The 19,373-nt window shown below is 35.6% G+C and overlaps 1 protein-coding gene across 13 annotated transcripts in view; it reads left to right on the forward strand.

Moving 5' to 3' along the window:
- Positions 1 to 19,373, forward strand: part of DOP1A (DOP1 leucine zipper like protein A) — a 110,871-nt gene that overhangs the window by 72,981 nt on the left and 18,517 nt on the right. For all 13 annotated transcript variants that reach the window (XM_072736215.1, XM_072736176.1, XM_072736203.1 and 10 more), the window contains 9 exons: positions 1,121 to 1,221; positions 2,613 to 2,872; positions 4,583 to 6,572; positions 7,406 to 7,517; positions 7,620 to 7,802; positions 9,352 to 9,477; positions 13,248 to 13,382; positions 15,087 to 15,142; positions 16,339 to 16,443. In XM_072736215.1, coding sequence (XP_072592316.1) covers positions 1,121 to 1,221; positions 2,613 to 2,872; positions 4,583 to 6,572; positions 7,406 to 7,517; positions 7,620 to 7,802; positions 9,352 to 9,477; positions 13,248 to 13,382; positions 15,087 to 15,142; positions 16,339 to 16,443 — 3,068 coding nt within the window. The remainder of the gene's footprint in view (positions 1 to 1,120; positions 1,222 to 2,612; positions 2,873 to 4,582; positions 6,573 to 7,405; positions 7,518 to 7,619; positions 7,803 to 9,351; positions 9,478 to 13,247; positions 13,383 to 15,086; positions 15,143 to 16,338; positions 16,444 to 19,373) is intronic.

The following is a 19,373-nucleotide window of genomic DNA, read 5'->3' on the forward strand; positions in this document are numbered from 1 at the left end:
TGGTGGGATGAGACTGGGTGTTATGCTATATGTTGGCAAATTGAACTCCAATAAAAAAAAAAAAGAATAAAGTTTATTAAAATTCTATGTCTGCTTCAACACATTCTTTTAAAATTGTTTAGGAATAAAACATTTGATAAAGGCTTGCATTTAATTTGTTTATATTAAATATAAATCTAGGACAAATTATATAACTGTTTACTTATGTGATATTTTTAAAGAAATACTAAGTTCTGAATAAACGTATACATCCACGAAAAAATTAAAATACTGTTACTTTTCTTTTTTTATGTGTTTGTATTGGTTGATGTACAAACACAGGCTTCATAGGAAAAGATTTATTAAAAAAAAAAAAAAAGAAAAGCATTTATTAGGCCCATAGAAAAAAAAAGAAAGTCCTCTAACTGATCACCCACAGTTTAGACAGCTTTCAGTCCCTGATGCTGGGGGGCGTTTACTTGATTCCACAAATGTTGAAGGAAGACTATAAAAATCTAGATAACTTCACAATTCCTACCTGATTTACATTAATTCATGTTCATTATCTAGACCAAATGCTTATCTTTCTGAATATTTTTCCGTTATTTTGTCCATTATTATATCACTTAATGTTTTCAAGATAATTTCAAAGCAATATAATGTTTTTCTTACATAATTTTTTAGGTGTTTAAATTTTTTAATCTAATAAACCAGCTTTATAAGTAATGACACATTCATTTGAGATTATTATGTAATTCCTGGGACCAAAAATAAACTTTATAGTGTAGTAAATTTTAACTACTAAGTATGTATATTAAAATAAGAAGGAAAGTGCATCCTATACTGTGCATTCTTAGTTCTTTCCATCCTGTTGTAATCTAGAAAACTGGTTACCTAGTCTAAACTAAATACTAATGATTTATGAGATAACATGAGATGATCCTTCAGGTTTAATATTTCTGTATACATTTAAGTCTCTTTTATGTTTCTACTTTCATAAAAACAATTTATTGTGTTGTGTGTTGAGTACTATGAACATTGAACCTAATACTGCCTCGTAAATTACTACTTTCATTTATTAAAATCCCTTAATATCTTCAAAGGAGAATAAAATAATTTAATCTCCCATCTTCCTCCTCAGAAAATAAGGATGGAAGCACATGCAAAGTTCGCAGTTCTTTGGCATCTCACAAGGGATCTCCATATAAATAAGTCATCATCCTTTGCACGTTCTTTTGACAGGTTGGTTGCATTTGATATTCGGATTTGCAGTCAGATATCTCAATGTCTCTTTTCTTGAATCCTCTGCCTAGTTTGGCAGGGGTAGAAAATAACTTACAGATTTTATTTTATTTATTTATTTATTTTTAACTTACAGATTTTATAAAGAAAACTTATAAATTGTTCTTTTAATCTAAGCTATATTAAAATGCATGGCATTGAAGCACCCAGAGCCCCTTTCTTGCACTAGATGACGATTCATCAAGACCCTACTATGTGCCAGGCACCATTCTAGGTGTCAGGGATACAGCAATGAATACAGCCTTTTTGAGTCTATATTCACAGTGAAGTTTCATTTAAACAGTTAATTATGTATCTGCTTCTCCAACAGTTATATTCAATCTTCTGCCTGAACTGGACATAATAAATCTGTTGCTAAAATACTGACAGACCACTTACATGGATTCAGAGAACCTGTAGCTACCTAAGAGTGGTTTCGCTACTTGTCTATCTAGACCACTTAAGATGCCTCATACCCCAAATATAAGATTTGCATTAACTTCCAAGGAGAGGCTATTATATGGTAGATTCAGATATTGGCACTGGATAATAGGAGTCTCACCAGCAGGTCTCCTGGAGGAGGCCGTAGATCTGACTCTGCTACTATGCTTATAGCCCCAGCTCAGGACCAGATGTGTGCTTTACTGAACACTAATTTTTCTACAGCATCACCATTTTTAAATGATCTGCTGTTGAACCAGTACAATGAACGAGGTGCTTGGCTTAGGTACTTTACAAATGCCATCTCTATTTGACAACTCCCTTTTCTCATCATACAAATGAGGCACTGAAGGACCAGAGAAATTAAGCAGCTTGCCCCAGACCACACATAAGGTCGAGTGGATAGTCCACATTTGAATCTTGGGTTTTCTGATTCCAAAACACATCTCCGTACCTTTCACAGAAGGTCTTTCCTTGACTTAAGCACGTAAGTTTGACTTGGTAAAGAGATTGGGTACAGAAGAGCATGTAAAAAGTGCTGACTTGCAGGGAGTTTAGTATTTGGTGATATGAGCCAGGAATATGTTGCTGAAACAAGACTAAGAGGTTTTTTTTCCTATTCTTTAGTATCTATCTTATAAAGATAATGTATGCTTGTGAAATAAAAAAAAAAAAAGTGTATAAGAGAGAAAGACCATTTTCTCCTTTCTCATATCTACTGAAACTGTAGGGGTTAAGATGATTAAAATGCTATGGTCACCAGTTATCCTGAAGTATGATTACTTTTTAAAAGTTAATTCAAAATAGTAAAACTTAAATAATACTGATTTAAGAAAAATTAGATTTAAGAAAAATTAGTGTTAAGATTAAAGTTGATGTTCTGTTGCTTTAATTATTGGTGTTCATTGTAGGTCACTGTTCATCATGTTAGATAGCCTTAATAGCCTCGATGGTTCTACTAGCTCTGTGGGACAAGCCTGGCTGAACCAAGTGCTACAAAGACATGATATTGCAAGAGTTTTGGAACCATTACTGTTGCTCCTGCTTCATCCCAAAACCCAGAGGGTGTCAGTGCAGCGTGTACAAGCAGAACGTTATTGGAATAAGGCTCCCTATTATCCCGGAGAAGAGAGCGACAAGCATTTTATGCAAAATTTTGCCTGCAGCAATGGTAAATATCACATGGAAGTAGGACAGCTTTATTTAAAATTAAATTATTAAAATAAAGTGAGAGGTGAACATGGTGGTGATTGGCAACAGTAAGGTGTTCCCCATGGGCTTTTTCTCCCCTCCACATGTGCCAGCAATCCTCATTGTGGGCCCTGTCAGAACATACTCCGCCAGTGATAACCTTAAGAAGACTTGTCTCTCTTTATCAGTTGACACTTTCAAGGGAGGAGTCAGCACAACTCTGGTCAAAGACAGTCTTCAATTTTGATGAAAATGCCTTTATAATTTAATTAGCAATTTTGATCCTTCAAGGCTGGGGAGATATTTCATTGGGAATGTATAATCTTGTAGTGCACATTTATATTTCATGAATCATTTTTCTCATCTGTGAAATAGTAGTAGTAGGACCCACCTTTCCAGGCTTTATTGTGTACATCAGACATTGTCCTGTGACATGTTTAGTGCAGACTGGCATATCCTAGTGTTTGTTAAGTAATCAGTATTACCACTTGAGGTTCACACTTTACAAATGGTCAAGTGATGCCATCTATAACACAGAGATGATGGCTGCATAGATTAGATTAGTTTATTATACTTCAGAGACAAACGATGCCCACATACATCATTTGTATCTTAACAAGTAACCCTGTGTGGTCAGTGATAAAAAGGTCATTTTCCTGAGCATATAGCTGATGCTGAGAGGGCAGTGGCTTTCTCACAGTTGCGTGGCTGCTGAGTAGTAAACCTGCGACTGAGCCATTGTGCTTCTGCTTCCTCTTTAGTGTGTTTCTACAAGCCTTGTTTCCTTTCTCCACCTACTTTTCCACCACTTCTTCTGAGTCTGCCTGGGGCATGTTCCACCCTGCCTGTCACCCCAACTTCTTTGTGTTAGCGCTTTCCCCGCTGCAGTTCCTGCCTAACTGCTGAATTCTCCCCTTGCCTAGAGATCAGCTTCCTTACCTGTAGGGTCACTATGCTTTCCCTGAGCTTTATAACATTTCCTTTGTACTACTCCTATGAAAGGAAGCCTTCTGCTCTAGGTGAAAGAATGCCAAGAGCTTAGTATGCCCCCTAAAAGGTACAGAAAGCGATGAATATGTTTGTGATCCTCTCCTAAGTTCAAACTCTCTAGAGAGCAGTGATGTTTTTTCCTTCTCTCACCCCCATTATCTCCAGGTTTAGGCATACTAGATAATTCATAAATACTGAGTTGTATTGAAATCAAGAAGATCATATATATATTATATATAATTTATATATAATATATAAATACATATTATTTGTATATAATATATATTTTACATATATATATAATCAACTACCAAACTATTTGAATTCTTAGAAATAGCGTAACTAAAGGAAATATCACACAAAGAGGGAAAAAAACTAAAATTTTGAACTGCAGTAAAAATGATAACCTTATTTGGGGAAAGGGAAAATTTTTATATTGTTTCTGTTTTAAATGTGTTCTGTTTAATTCAATTAATAGACATTCTATTGTTGAATTGTCTTTACTAAATTCTAGTTACTAGTCATTTACAAAATTTTCTAACTTAAAGGATCTAAAATAGTAAAAGTAAAATATAATTTTAGTAGGGAAGTATAAATAGGTGATGAAAGTAATGAGTAAAAATCTTGAGTTCAGTCTACATTTCAATTATTGTAATATGTTTTATGATTTTCCTTCTGTACTGTTTTTCTCCTATGCCAGTAAGCCAAGTACAACTCATTGCATCTAAAGGAAATGGTGAAAAGCCGCTTACCATGGACGAAATAGAGAACTTTAGTCTCACTGTTAATCCATTGAGTGACAGACTTTCCCTTCTAAGTACCAGCAGCGAGACAATTCCAATGGTTGTATCTGATTTTGACCTTCCAGACCAGCAGATAGAAGTTCTCCAGAGTTCTGACTCTGGATGCTCACAGTCCTCTGCTGGGGACAACTTGAGTTATGACGTCGATCCTGAAAATGCGAATGTCCAAGAAGATTCCCAAATGCCAAATGCCAGCTCCCCTGATGATGATGTTCAGCAGGTAGTGTTTGACCTGATATGTAAAGTTGTAAGTGGCCTCGAAGCAGAATCTGCATCAGTCACGTCCCAGTTAGAAATGGAAGCTATTCCCCCAAAGCACAGTGATGTAGGTCTGGGTGAGGAGGCACTTAAAACTGATGATCAGTCTGCTCAGCAGAGCCAGAGTGCTTTGCTGAGTAATGATGGTTCTCCATTTCTGTCTGTGTCTGCGGAGGGAGGCCCTGAGTGTGTGGCAAATGGAATCTCCAGAAATAGTTCCTCACCTTGTATTTCAGGAACCACACAGGCTCTCCAGGACTCTAATGTTGCTTCCATAGAAACCAAATCTAGACAGAGGAGTCACAGTAGTATCCAGTTCAGCTTCAAAGAAAAATTATCAGAAAAAGTCTCTGAGAAAGAAACCATCGTTAAGGAGTCAGGTAAACAACCAGGAGCAAAACCTAAAGTAAAACTTGCCAGAAAAAAGGATGATGATAAGAAAAAAACTTCAAATGAAAAACTCAAACAAACCAGTGTGTTCTTCAGCGACGGTCTAGATTTAGAGAACTGGTACAGCTGTGGAGAGGGAGAAATTTCTGAAATTGAGAGTGACATGGGTTCTCCAGGATCACGGAAATCTCCCAATTTCAACATCCATCCGCTCTATCAGCATGTGCTTCTGTATCTCCAGTTGTATGATTCATCAAGGACTCTGTATGCTTTCTCTGCTATCAAAGCCATCTTGAAAACTAACCCTATTACTTTTGTAAATGCCATTTCAACCACTAGTGTAAATAATGCATATACCCCTCAGTTGTCTCTGCTTCAGAATCTCTTGGCCAGACACCGGATTTCTGTCATGGGCAAAGACTTTTATAGTCACATTCCAGTAGACTCAAATCATAACTTCCGGAGTTCTATGTACATAGAAATCCTCATTTCCCTCTGCTTGTATTACATGCGTAGTCATTACCCAACTCACGTCAAGGTCACTGCACAAGACTTAATAGGCAATCGAAACATGCAGATGATGAGCATAGAAATTTTGACGCTTCTCTTTACTGAGCTGGCAAAAGTAATAGAAAGTTCAGCAAAGGGTTTCCCTAGTTTTATCTCTGATATGTTATCTAAGTGCAAAGTTCAGAAAGTGATTCTTCACTGTTTGCTGTCATCTATCTTTAGTGCACAGAAATGGTATAGTGAGAAAATGGCAGGTAAGAACATGGTTGCCGTGGAAGAAGGTTTCTCAGAAGATAGCCTTATCAATTTCTCAGAAGACGAATTTGACAATGGCAGCACACTCCAGTCACAGCTTCTTAAAGTGCTTCAGAAGCTCATTGTTCTAGAACACCGAGTAATGACTGTCCCTGAAGAGAATGAAACAGGTTTTGATTTTGTTGTATCTGATCTGGAACACATTAATCCCCATCAGCCCATGACTTCTCTTCAGTATCTCCATGCTCAGCCAATTACATGTCAAGGCATGTTTCTCTGTGCAGTGATACGAGCTTTGCATCAACACTGTGCCTGTAAGATGCACCCACAGTGGATTGGTTTAATCACATCTACTCTTCCTTACATGGGAAAAGTTCTACAGAGAGTGGTTGTTTCTGTGACACTACAGCTTTGCCGAAATTTAGATAATTTAATCCAGCAGTACAAATACGAGACAGGATTGTCCGATAGTAGGTAAGGGTTGATTTTTAACTTTATCGCTGATATTTTTCACATCATGACTGCATAATTGTCCAGAAAATCAGTTACAATTTGAGTAAATAAATTAGTGGTTATCAGTTACAAATAGTACAAGGTTACAAATAGTATCTTATTTTCACAAAGGAGGAAATTCAGCTTGAGGGAGAGTATCAGTAAAAGAAATCCAAAATGGAAAAGAGGAGTGTTTAAACAGGCCTTTTTTCTCCTCTAAGAGTTTAAATTAATTTTTATGTTCTTCTTGACTGAGCTGGCAAAAGTAATACAAAGCCAAGCAAAGGGTTTCCCTAGTTTTATTTTATAAGTTATCTTAGTGGAAATTAATATCACACTAAAAATTAAAAATAACTCTTTTCCCATCTGATTTTTTATTTCCAATTTTTATAGTTTAGTGATGTCTTCCACCTGTATCCCCATGCTCAATTAATCTGTCAGAAATTAGCCAAGTGTTTAATAGACAAGTGTCTGCTTTATGTCCTGTATAAACTTAGCTAAATTTGTATTGTAAATATTGTAAAATATGAGAAAACTGCCTGTATTATCAATACTGATACACCTGCTATTATGTAGTTGCTAGATATTTACTGGCTATATATATTGAATTCTTTAGCCAAAAAGAACTCTAGTACAACTCACTTGTTTTAGATATTAGGATATAAAAACTTCTAATGGGTACTCTTAGTCATTTTTTCATGTAATATTTATTGAGCACCTACTATGTGCCTAGCACATGCTAGACATTTACTATTGATAAAACATGAACACTTCTTTCACAGAACTTGTGTTCAGATGAATACATTTTATTTCAGACCTCTGTGGATGGCATCAATCATTCCACCAGATATGATTCTTACTCTTTTAGAAGGGATCACAGCCATTATCCATTACTGCTTATTGGATCCTACTACTCAGTATCACCAAGTAAGACTGCATGAATATTTGACACCTTTGAAAAGACTGAGGTTTAATACCCGTTTGTAAACCTTGGTAATTGGTATGTATTTTTACCCCCAACTTTGATAGCTTTTGGTCAATGTAGACCAAAAACACTTGTTTGAAGCCCGTAGTGGAATCCTCTCGATTCTTCATATGATCATGTCCTCTGTGACATTGCTTTGGAGCATCCTGCATCAGGCTGATTCTTCAGAAAAGATTGCTGTTGCTGCTTCTGCATCTGTTACCACTATTAATCTTGGAGCCACTAAGGTTAGTCAATTCACACTTTCTCTGTGTATAGTCACAAAAAACTCAAAAGAGTTTTTTCTGGGACTTTCCTAAAGATTTTATTCAGAATTTGTGAATAATTTAATAAATTAATAAATTAAAAATAAGTAGAATTTATGGCACGCTATGTGAATTGAGTAATTCTCAAATAATTTTAACTGTTACATTGAGAAATGATGTATCACATAATTCACGCATTTGTAAGTATATACAATGATTTTTTTTTTCTAGTACATTCCCAGAGTTGTGAAACTGTCACCACAGTCTTTGAATATGTTCGTCACCACAAAAAGAGTCCTGGTACCCATTTGCAGTCACACCCTGTTCCCCTCGCTAACTCCATTCAACCACTAATCTGTTTTTTCTGCATATACATTTGCTTTTTCTGGACATTTTTAATAAATGGAATCATGTGTTATTTGGTCTTTTGTATCTGGTTTCTTTCATGTGACAAAATGTTTTTGAGGTTCATTCATACATAATTTTATTCCCTTTCTTTAGGTTGTTTTAAGTTGACATTTTAATATGCAAAACCCTCCTAGAAAACAATTTAGCAATATGCACAGAGAGCTTTAAAAGTTTTGTAGTCTGTGACCTAGTAATCTACTTGAGTAATGAATTCTAAGGTGATTAAAATTATGTGAATATATATATATAAATGTATATATCATTATAGGCTTATTTAGTGGCAGAAAGAGAGATCCTAAACAGTAAATAAGAAAATGGTTAAATAAATTATCCTTTTAATGTTACATTACAGTTATTTAATAATTGCAGTTTTGAAGAAATATTAGTGGATGGAAAATGTGTAAAACTGTAGTGAAGTAAGGATGTTACATAAATGAACAAATCTTGTATTTATAGTTATATAAAAATGATATGCAGAAGAAATTAGTGTGCTAATAATGACTATCTCAGTATAATGTGATTAATGGTTGAGTTTTTAAGTTTTTTTCTTACACTGGCATTTTCCAAGTTTTCTCCTTCATACTTAGAGGAAAATTATATTTGAAAGCATGTTCTGCAATGTCAAGTTGTTGAATTGATATCCCTCAGTTACCTAATCTTACTTGTAGACCTGACTCCCTAGATCTGCAATAATGGGAGAACAACTGAAATTGAGGGAAGAGGAAGGGCAGAAACTCAAAATTTTTTACTAAGTACTTGTGTTTAGATTAAATATGCTTTTCTGTTGTGTAATTTCACTTAAATATAAAACACCCCCTTTCCTTTTTAAAGGAATCTACTAATGTAATTGAATTTCATTTATACGTTTTCTTATTGTCATATAGACTCTTGCATTTGGCTGATTGGCAGTTGTCATTTTTATAGGGTTTGGGGTTTTTTTTTCTTTTCCAGTTAAAATAACCATGATTGCCTCTCTTAACACTATTAAAGTTTCCTCTACTGTTATTTCGGTAGCAAAACATGAAAGTGCTATATATTATTTTTTAAAAAAACTAGAAGTACAGTCTAGTTATTAATGTGTCATAAGTTTTAATTAACTTGTCATTTGTTTAAATGATTTTAGAACTTGAGACAGCAAATCCTTGAATTATTGGGCCCAATTTCAATGAATCACGGCGTTCACTTTATGGCTGCTATTGCATTTGTATGGAATGAAAGAAGACAGAACAAAACCACCACCAGGACTAAGGTATCTATTTAACTATTTGTTACTGTTGTTGTTTCATTTGGTAAGCATTTGGTGAGAACATGCTAGTTTTCAACTCTCCATTAGTTGCAGTGGGGCTGGGATGGGATGGGGAATAGAAAACGGGTAGTTTTTCTACAGGTTTAGATAATGTATTCATTGCCTAAATGTCTTAAATAAAAAGCATTTTATGCAAAAAAAAAAAAAAAAGAAATTAGTATGATATTAACTATATTTGAAATAGAAAAGTTAACATAGTGTGTTTTTTAAGATTTTATTTATTTATTTATGAGAGACACAGAGAAAGGCATAGACATTGGCAGAGGGAGAAGCAGGCTCCCCGCAGGGAGCCTGATGTGGGAGTCAGCCCCCCTCCCCCACCTCCCATCCTGGGATCACGCCCTGAGCCTGAAGGCAGAGGCTCAACCACTGAGCCACCCAGTGTACTTTTTAAATGTTAGTCATTTAGGGTACAAAGCAAGATTATGGAGTTTTCACCTTAGTTTTTCATTAAGACATTATAGCTTAAGTAGTTCATTTCTAAATGTAATCTATATATTGGTTTACCTGGCTTATATGTGAGATTTTTGCTGCTTTGTGAGTTTGAAAGCTCAAAAATGTTCTAAATTGGAAATAGTGACTCAGTAGAATATTAGGCTATTAAATAATCAAACCTCACATATATATGATTTGTCTAGTTAAAGGTTTCTGATGTGTTATTTTTGTGCTGATTTCACATCACATATATGTTGAACTTTCAAAAGGAATGAAAATAAACATTCCTACTTATGACATTTTTTTTCATGGGATAATTGAATAGCAGATACTACATGAGACAGAAGTAAAATCCTGGATTATTTAAAATCAGTCAAGGACCTGTGGTTGAACAAGGTATATCAAACATCTGCATTTTTCTCTGTCCTTCTTTCAAAATTGAGAGTAGAAGAATTTGGAAAGACATTAAACCAAAACCACGACAAAAGAGAGAGCTGACCACAGAAAAATAAGTGTCAGCAAAATTTCGCAAGATGAAAAAAAACACAAGTCTGAGTGGTAACTGATTTAATAAAGAAAATTGATAACCGAATTGCTGCAAGAAAGGAACCAGTTGCCACTGTAAAGGCTACAGATAGCCTTTGGAAGTGGAAGTGTCAGGTGCTTCTAAATATAAAAGGTTGGGATGGGGCTGAAATCTGGAAGATTGATTGAAAATTTATATATAAGGAGCAGCTAACTACTCCTAGATTCCTTTTTCCCAACTCATATGACCACCAACTGTTATGCTACCCAAGTGGGAAACTGGAGTCAAGTTTGCTCTTTAAAGTGTTGGTCAAGAAAGGCTCTGAACCCAAGGGCACAAGATTCATACAGGTAGACATTAGACTTCATGATGAAAACAGGAGCATTTGCAGAAAGTTTATATACTGAAAAGTGGGCATTAGCTTCACCCAAGTGAGGTAGCACGAAGCCATATAGTCCTTAGGAATTTTGAGGATTCCTCCCTGGGGAAATGACCTGACCAATAAAAAAGACCTAGAGGTACTAAAGTTTTTGGGTCTATAAACAAAAAACTAGGCTGTAGTCACCACACAGGGAGGCCTCTCTACCGATCCATATTACACACAAATGTTTGACTTCTCATTACTTTTTAATAACCTTTTTCAAGGGCAAGAGTAGCATGGTTGTTAAGAGCATAGACTTTGAAACCAGATCCCTGGGTTTCATATCCTTAGTTTACTCACTAACTGATTGACCCTGAGGTAAAAATACTACTTCATGGGACTGTCAGAATTGGAAGAATATATATATCTACGGTACTTAGAGCAACACCCAGCACTTAATAAGCACTCTGTAAATATTAGCTATATTATTCTTCCTCACATAAATATAAAGAGCCAAATATATTGAATAAATATGAAATACCAGCCACATGACAAAAGCCTCTAATATGATAGATAGTGACCAGAACAACTAGATAAAGTCTAAAGAAATAATGCAGGTAACAGAATAACAGGTAAGTAATAATATAGTAATGCCTTTCCAAGAGATGAAACTATTGCATCCATTATATAAGATTATAAGAAAGACCTTTGCAAAAATTAAAATTTTTCTTGGATATAAAATTTTTTATAGCAGACACCAAACAAAATCAGTTTAAGGTCAGAAGAGAAAGTGGAAAAAAAAAAAAAAAGAGAAAGTAAACACCAGAAATAAAATACAAATTTAGAGATACAGAAAGTAGAGGCAAGGAGATCAGAAAATTAGGAGTGATACTGGGGCGGGGGGGGGGGTCACTATCTTCTTGCAAAAAGAAAGAAGAAATTGAGAAAAAATATTAATAGAATTGTACAAGAAAATTCTCCAGAAATGAAGGAAATCCATTTCTACACATACTGTGAAAAGAGATCTACACAAAGATCAGGATGTAATTTCAGAACACTGGATATCAGAGATCTGAGAATGTTCTGAAGAGAAAATACTGATCCTATTCAGTGGAATAATGATATATTTGTTAAGAGCAGTGCTGGGAATTGTGATGGGAAAGTTAGTTTCAACCTATAATGCTATATCTAGTCAAACTGTCATTCGAGGCATTTTGAAACTGCAATATCTATATTTTAAAAAGGCATTGCCATCAATTCACACTTTCTCAGCTACTGAGATGAAAGAAGCATCTCCACTAGAAGAGGAATAAAATAAGGAAGAAGACGTGGGATCCGAGAAATAGGGGTTGGGACACGATAGACAAGGAACAGGAATCTCAAGGCTGATAGTCACAGAAAAGAGATCAAGATGTTAATGTGTAGCAAGCCCAGGGAGTACCAAGCCAGGGTAGAACAAAAAGACCTCTAACAGATGTCTCAAGGAAAAAATAAGAGAGAGAAGAGAAGGAAAAGGTAGAAGATTAATTACCTAATGCATTTGAATATGTAATGAGAGGTTTACAGTTGTTGGAGTATTTGGGGGATGAATCTGATAGAAATGGAGAAAACCAAACAAAAATAAAGCAGTTTATTAACTCTAGGAAGAACAGAAAGTGAAAGAAAGGTAATGACAGTATAATACACAGTACAACAGTACAACCATACGTAGTTAAATGAATATTGGATATTGATTAAAGTAAAATTATGACATAACTATGTTGGGAAGATAGGGGAAAAAGTGTAAGGAAGCTAAATTTTTGTCTTCTGAAGTAGGAAGTCAATAGGAAATTGAAAAAAATCATGAAAAGGAAAAAATAGCTATCTGTATTACTCAGAAATAAAAAAGAGCTGAGTTGAGCATGATTGCTTTGGGGTGTGAGATATAGGATAGGACACAGCTGTCTTTTCTTGTAAGGCTTATTGTCCTGTTTGATTTTTTGAAATGATATATATACATTGTATTGATACTTTTTTTTTTTTTTTAACCTAAAGTAATCAAGAGACTTGCAAAGTCTTTTATATTAAAAAGGGGCCATGAGGGCAGCCTGGGTGGCTTAGCGGTTTAGCGCCACCTTCAGCCCAGGGCCTGATCCTGGAGACCTGGGATCCAGTCCCACATTGGGCTCCCTGCGTGGAGCCTGCTTCTCCCTCTGCTTTGTGTCTCTGCCTCTCTCTCATTCTCTCTCTCTCTCTCTCTCTCCCCTCCCCTCCCCCTCTCTCTCTGAATAAATAAGTAAATAAAAAAATCTTTAAAGGGGGGGGCATGAAATATTCTCTTAATTCTGTGATTTCTCTTAAAAGACTTATGTACCTACATACATACAGAAATACAATGATGTGTTTATTCAGGTCATTCCTACAGCCAGTGAAGAACAGCTTTTACTAGTAGAACTGGTTCGCTCAATCAGTGTCATGAGAGCAGAAACTGTTATGCAGACTGTGAAGGAAGTTTTAAAGCAGCCCCCAGCCATAGCCAAGGACAAGGTAAGAAGAGCTTTCCTTTGCTTTTATTTATAGTTCTATTTCAGAAATGATGCTGGTAGGTAAGATATTTTTTTGTACAGTAATGTCCTTTTAACTCTTACAGATTGCAAAGAGGAAGGCATGTTGCCCTCACTCTACTGTGATAAAAATATTTGTCAACAGTGACTGCCATTGGGATCTTTCCTGTAGCCAGTGAAGAGCCATTAACTGCTAAGATCTCTTATGTGAACATTTAACGTAGTTAAGAGTTGTATGACTGAATTCTTAGGGGAGGTTTTTTTTTTATGGTCATTTAAAGGAAGAACATGCAACCAGAAGCTAAGGTCTGCTTACTTCAATTGTTGCTTTTTTTTTCTTTTCTGTTTTTTTTTTTTTTTTAACAGCTTCTTTATTGCTTTCTCTTTAGAACGAATGTCTAACATTTTGCCATAACCTTAGTTCTACTTAGTGTCATTTCTTAACCATGTATAATCTCAGACTTTTCAAGGACCACAGAAACTAAATAATGTAGTCTGCATTCACAATGCATTACCTCTAATTAGGCAGATAAGAAGTCTCCAAATCAGTAAAATTATGGACTTCTCTACTTTCTTCTGCTCTTTGTTCCAGCAATCCTTTTTTTTTTTTTTTGTTCCAGCAATCCTAAAAGATATTTTCAGAGAAAATATTTATGACCTGTAAACATTAGACTGTAAGCCAAGCCAAAATAAACCAAATCATATCCATAACAGAATTATTACATGTATCTAAAAATGTTTGTTTTTTTTTAAATTTTATCTTTTTCTTGAATTCCCAATGGAAAGAGTATACTTGTGTATGTGTGAATAGCTAATATTCATACTAGCTTCGTATTAATTGGCTTACTATTCTAACATCACCCCTGAGGCATTTGCAATAGGATTAAAGTTGTCTATGAAAGCTCAATTCATAATATTTTGAGCATCTGCTTGTGCCAGACATTGGACTAAGCATGGAGGATATGGAAATAAGTACTAGCAAATTCTGCCCCACCCCCTACAACTGCTCTAAGTTCTGAAGCCAGAACTTGATTTTTCTTTGTGTGATAAAGGGCAACTTTCAAGGGAATAGTTGATACTAAAAAGAAACAAATTGGTAAATGTCAGTGGACATCAGTATCATTTTCTTGCCTATTTCTTGCCTATTGCTAATTTCTAAGGGCAAGTGTTTTTTATTGTATGTTAACACTTGGTACTCTCTAGTTAAAGAATACATTAGGATACTATTAGTAGTTGACATCAGATTTGAATAAGCTACATTAATTTAGTAGAAACTTGTAGTAAAATAGATTTAAATTCAAATTTCATAAAAATCTTCAACCCAATTCTGCTAGCACTAAACAAGTATACGCTGATTAAAATAAAACTGATCTTGATGCTTACAGAGAGTAGATGATCATTGAAAAGTAATGGCTGGAGTGTCAGACTTTTGATGTATTGCAGGTGGGAATTGAGAATCTTTTGATTTCTTCTATGCATTTTCAATTTTTTAAACAGCTCCAGGGTTAAGTTTTTTTTCTACTAAATGAAAGAGACTTTGTGAGGCCTTTTTTATGACAAACTAGTGTTTTTGTTTTCTTTTAATGTTTAGATTAAAAATTGGCAGTAAAGTACAGAGTAGTTGCAACAATAAAAAAGCAAAGGCAGCGTTTTTCTTCACTGTAAAATTGATTTCTTTTGTTTATAGAAACATCTTTCTTTGGAAGTCTGCATGCTTCAGTTTTTCTATGCTTATATTCAAAGGTAAGATAACCGATGTGGATCTCTCCTTACTGCATTAGCAATGTGTCAAAGATAGGGAATAGAGGAGAAAAACACCTGAATTCTTTCAAGTTGCTGAGTTGTCCTTTGGAAACGAAAAATGTTAGAAACATTGCCTATGGGTGTATTTATACAAGTCAGTGGGTACGTTAATGAGCTTGCCATAGAGATCCTGCACCTAAAGACCTAAGTTTATTGAAGATACACTGGATACTGAAGCAGTGAATTTTAAGAAAATCATTTAAATATAAGTGAAAAGCTGAATCCAACTCTTGAAACCATGCTTGTTGCTGCCGAATTCATTATTATTTTGATATAGGTGAACATGTGGTAATTTAATCTGATTTTTTTTTTTTTTTTTTAATATTAGGGATGATGATAAAATACCTTCTGGTATTCCAGTTTGGTGTTTAGTTTCTTGTTCTGGTATTCCAGTTTGGTGACCCCTGAGCAGAAGTCTGCTGAGTTTTGATAGACTTCTTACTAGAGAACCTGAATCTTAATCCTCCCTTATAGGGCAATTGCATTTTAATCACAAAACTTGGCATCAGTTTGTGATCTGTGACTAACATCTATAGTTAGGTTAGGTAGTATATTTAAACTGTGATTTAAGCAAGGACTACCTAAATAAAATTTGAACTTAGATGTATAGAAGTGTTAGAGTTAAGGCCAGACCAAAACAGAGATAATCTTAATTTCTCTAGATGTTAGACCGATGTTCAGGATAGATTGATGACTCTCCCTTAGATGAGCTAAAGACTCATAGGTGATGGAAAAAAGAGCAAATACAAGAGTTAAGTGGAGAGAATAGGACCAAGAGCAAGGGACTATGATGTTAGTAATTAGACTTACTGCGATTGTATTTTACTTCTGAGAGTCCATGTTATGAAAAACTGGGATTTGTATAGCAAAATTTCTATAAAAAGTCACACTGGATATTTTAAATGTGTTGGGTTTCTTTTTATATAATATTGGTATTTAGAATATCAATTTTATATTATTTTATATTATAGAATTTTATATTATTGGTAGAAAACATAGAGCTTTTAGGAATTTTGCCCTGTTATAGTCTACACAAATTTAGGGAATGTTTAGAGAAACTAGTAGGAAAATGTTTTAAAGGCTGTGGGAAAATACAAAGAAAATTACATATATACAAAACCATATTTGTCTTGCAGAATTCCAGTGCCCAATTTAGTGGATAGCTGGGCATCACTGTTGATACTTCTGAAAGACTCTATACAACTGAGTCTTCCAGCCCCAGGGCAGTTTCTTATACTTGGGTAAGCAATTTCACTTAAAAATATTATTTTGAAGAAAAAAAAATGTTCATTGTCTTAACTGCTGAATAACAGATGTTTTTAGGTGACCATGGAATCTCTCTGTATTCTCATGGAATTCTCAAGGTATAGAATTAGACATATGGTTTGAGACCTGAAGAAAAAGGGGCTGGATTTTGGTAGGGAAGAAACAGTGTGTCTTTGTACAAAATGCAAATGCACTAACATAAAACTAATAATAATTGCTTTAGGGATGAGTAGGATGGCTGATGGGGAAGAGGAGAGTCATTAGAGTTTAGGGCCCTCAACATAAACAGGCTTAAAAAGTCATTTTCTCTATTTTAAAGTTTCTTTATCTATGTTACTAATTTGTACGATTACTTGATAAATCCATCATCCATTCTTAACTGCAGGCATCATGGTATCATGGACAATGTTGGTTTTTTGCTCACCATTGTTCATTACATGTCTCCAGTAGATACTAGTTCAGTGAATGAAGGTGTCAGGAGCAGAAAGCCTTTGTGGAGACAGAAATGGGAAGGAACACTAGAGCAATGTGTATTGTCTGGTTTGGTTCTTAGAGTAGAACAGAGGGGGAAAGATGAAGATGAAAAGGGATCTGGGAGCTAGATGGGAAAGGATTCTGTGTTTTAGTTTAAGATATTTGGTCTTGCACAAGGATGGGAGTGTTGGCAGGTCTTGAAGAGGGACATGACTGGCAAGTTAGTAGTAGTATGGATCCGAGGAGAAAGAGGCTAGGCTAGGAATGCTGTTCCATTTGGGAGGCAGGGAGTGTGTGAACTACCAAGGATGGGACAGTACAAATAGGACAAAGAATAAAGAAAAAGAGACCAGTGAGGGAGATAGAAAAGGAAATATCAGAAAACTGGAAGAAAACCATATATGTTCCATGTTCTAGAAAAAGAGAAGAGGCTCCAGTAGCACTTGCAGAGAGATTACAGAAGACCAGGGAATAATAAGAGGGTGTATTTATTGATGATTTCGAGAGGACTGGTGATTTAGGAGAGAGGAGTTTAGTGAGATAGTAAGCACAGATGTTAACAGCCCAGGGTTAAAGTGAGAAAGTGTGGACTACTTTTTGAAGATGTTTAATCATGAGAAGAAAGAGAAACCATAAAGTCGCAGTAGGAAAAGTGATTTGGAAGTCATCATTAATGGTAAAGAAGATTTGGGGGCCCCTTGCTGGCTCATTCCATGGACATGGAGTTCCAGCCCCATGTTGGGTGTATTTGGAAAAAAAAAAGAAGAAGAAGAAGAAGATCTGAGGATGTTAGTGAACAGCAGAGATTTTGAAATTGCCCTCTGCCTGCATTCAGTTCCCTGCTCCTTCACTTCTTAGCTGTGTGACCTTGGGCCCATTATTTAACCTCTCCATCTATAAAATGCATATGATAATAATGCCAACTGAAAGTTCTTATGAGGATTAAATTAGTTAATATTTGTTAAATTCTTAGAACAATGCCTGGCCAATAATGGGTGTTATTTAAGTGGGAGCGATAGAAGATTCTAGTCTAGAGAGAAGAGGGCTCACTGATAGCACCAGATTCCAGAGGCAGCTGGGAGGGAGAACAGGGAATGGCAGGTATAAAAGTGAGAAAGGAGAATACATTTTCTTGAAGACTTTGCTGCTTAAAGGTTGATGTTTAGCCAGCAGCATTGGAATCACCTGGAAGCTTACTGGAAATGTAAGATCTTAGGCTTCACCCCAGACCAACCCCATTAAAATCTGCTTTCTAGGAAGATCCCTGTGATTTGAGTGAGTACACCCTAAAGATTGAAAATGACTGCTTAAGATATAAGGAGGGGGATGGAAAGAAAATAGAGTAAACTTTTCCCCAACCTTTTTACATTACCTCAGACAGTCCAATGAGGTCTTTAATAGCCGGCAACAGTCAACCTGTTTTTATGCTGAATGGATAGAAATTCAACCAAGTGCAAAGAACTTTGACCTTTTAGTTAACTTCTGTAGTTCTAATAGGGATTTTATATGTGTAGATGTGTGATTCTATATATAGAGGTAGCTTCTGCACTTAATTCCCTTATGGGAACTATCAATTCTGGCTTGGCAACCAATGATCTAGAAAATTTTGAAGTGGAGGAGGAGGAAGGTGAAGATTCTTCAGTGAGGTAGCCTCAAGTTTTCTGGTAAATGGGAGAATGTAGTCTTGCACTAGGCAGCAGAGAGGAGGTAGAGGAACCTTGCTGAGTGTTTGGTGAGAGTGGGTCAGCCTGAGGTAGTTCAGTGACACTGAGGTCCGACCGCAGCCAAAGTGAGCCAGATACCTTGCTCAAGAATTTCAGGGATCATGATGATCCCCAGTCCCTCACACTATTTTGAAAATTATCTAAATCAAAAACCCGAGGGAGTGTTAGGCATTAAAGATATAATGAAAAGAGCAGAAAACGCAATGTCTACAATTCCTGAATCAAAAGTTAAGATAACTGGTGTGCAGGAGTTTTAGTGTAAATGTAACTCCTAGAAATCAAACAGCGTAATCATGAAGATTTCTACTTCTTTTTGGATCTCTAGTTCCAGCCCTCATCCCTGTGACCTTGGGTACCTCAGTAAATCTCTCCAAGGCTGTTTTCCCATTCATCAAGCAAAAATAATGGCGCCTGCCCTACCTACCTGAGTAACAGGCTCAAAGAAGGAATATATGTAGTTTTTTGAGTTATCAGCAAATAACCCTGTCATTAAAAATTAAAGCTATCTATTGTGACTTGTGGCTTCTCCACAGAATACTGTCTCCTTAGATAACTTTTCTTCCTTTCTCATTTTTCAGAAAATAAAGGATCCCACCTCCTTCTCAAGTGTGTATACTCAGATTGTTTAAGCAAAAAGTTGGACAATTTCAGAAAACCTAGGAACTTCATTCCCTTTTTGAATTTCTGGTTATGTGTTTATTACCAGC

This window comes from Vulpes vulpes, chromosome 1, assembly GCF_048418805.1.
Source record: "Vulpes vulpes isolate BD-2025 chromosome 1, VulVul3, whole genome shotgun sequence".
Lineage (NCBI taxonomy): Eukaryota > Metazoa > Chordata > Mammalia > Carnivora > Canidae > Vulpes > Vulpes vulpes.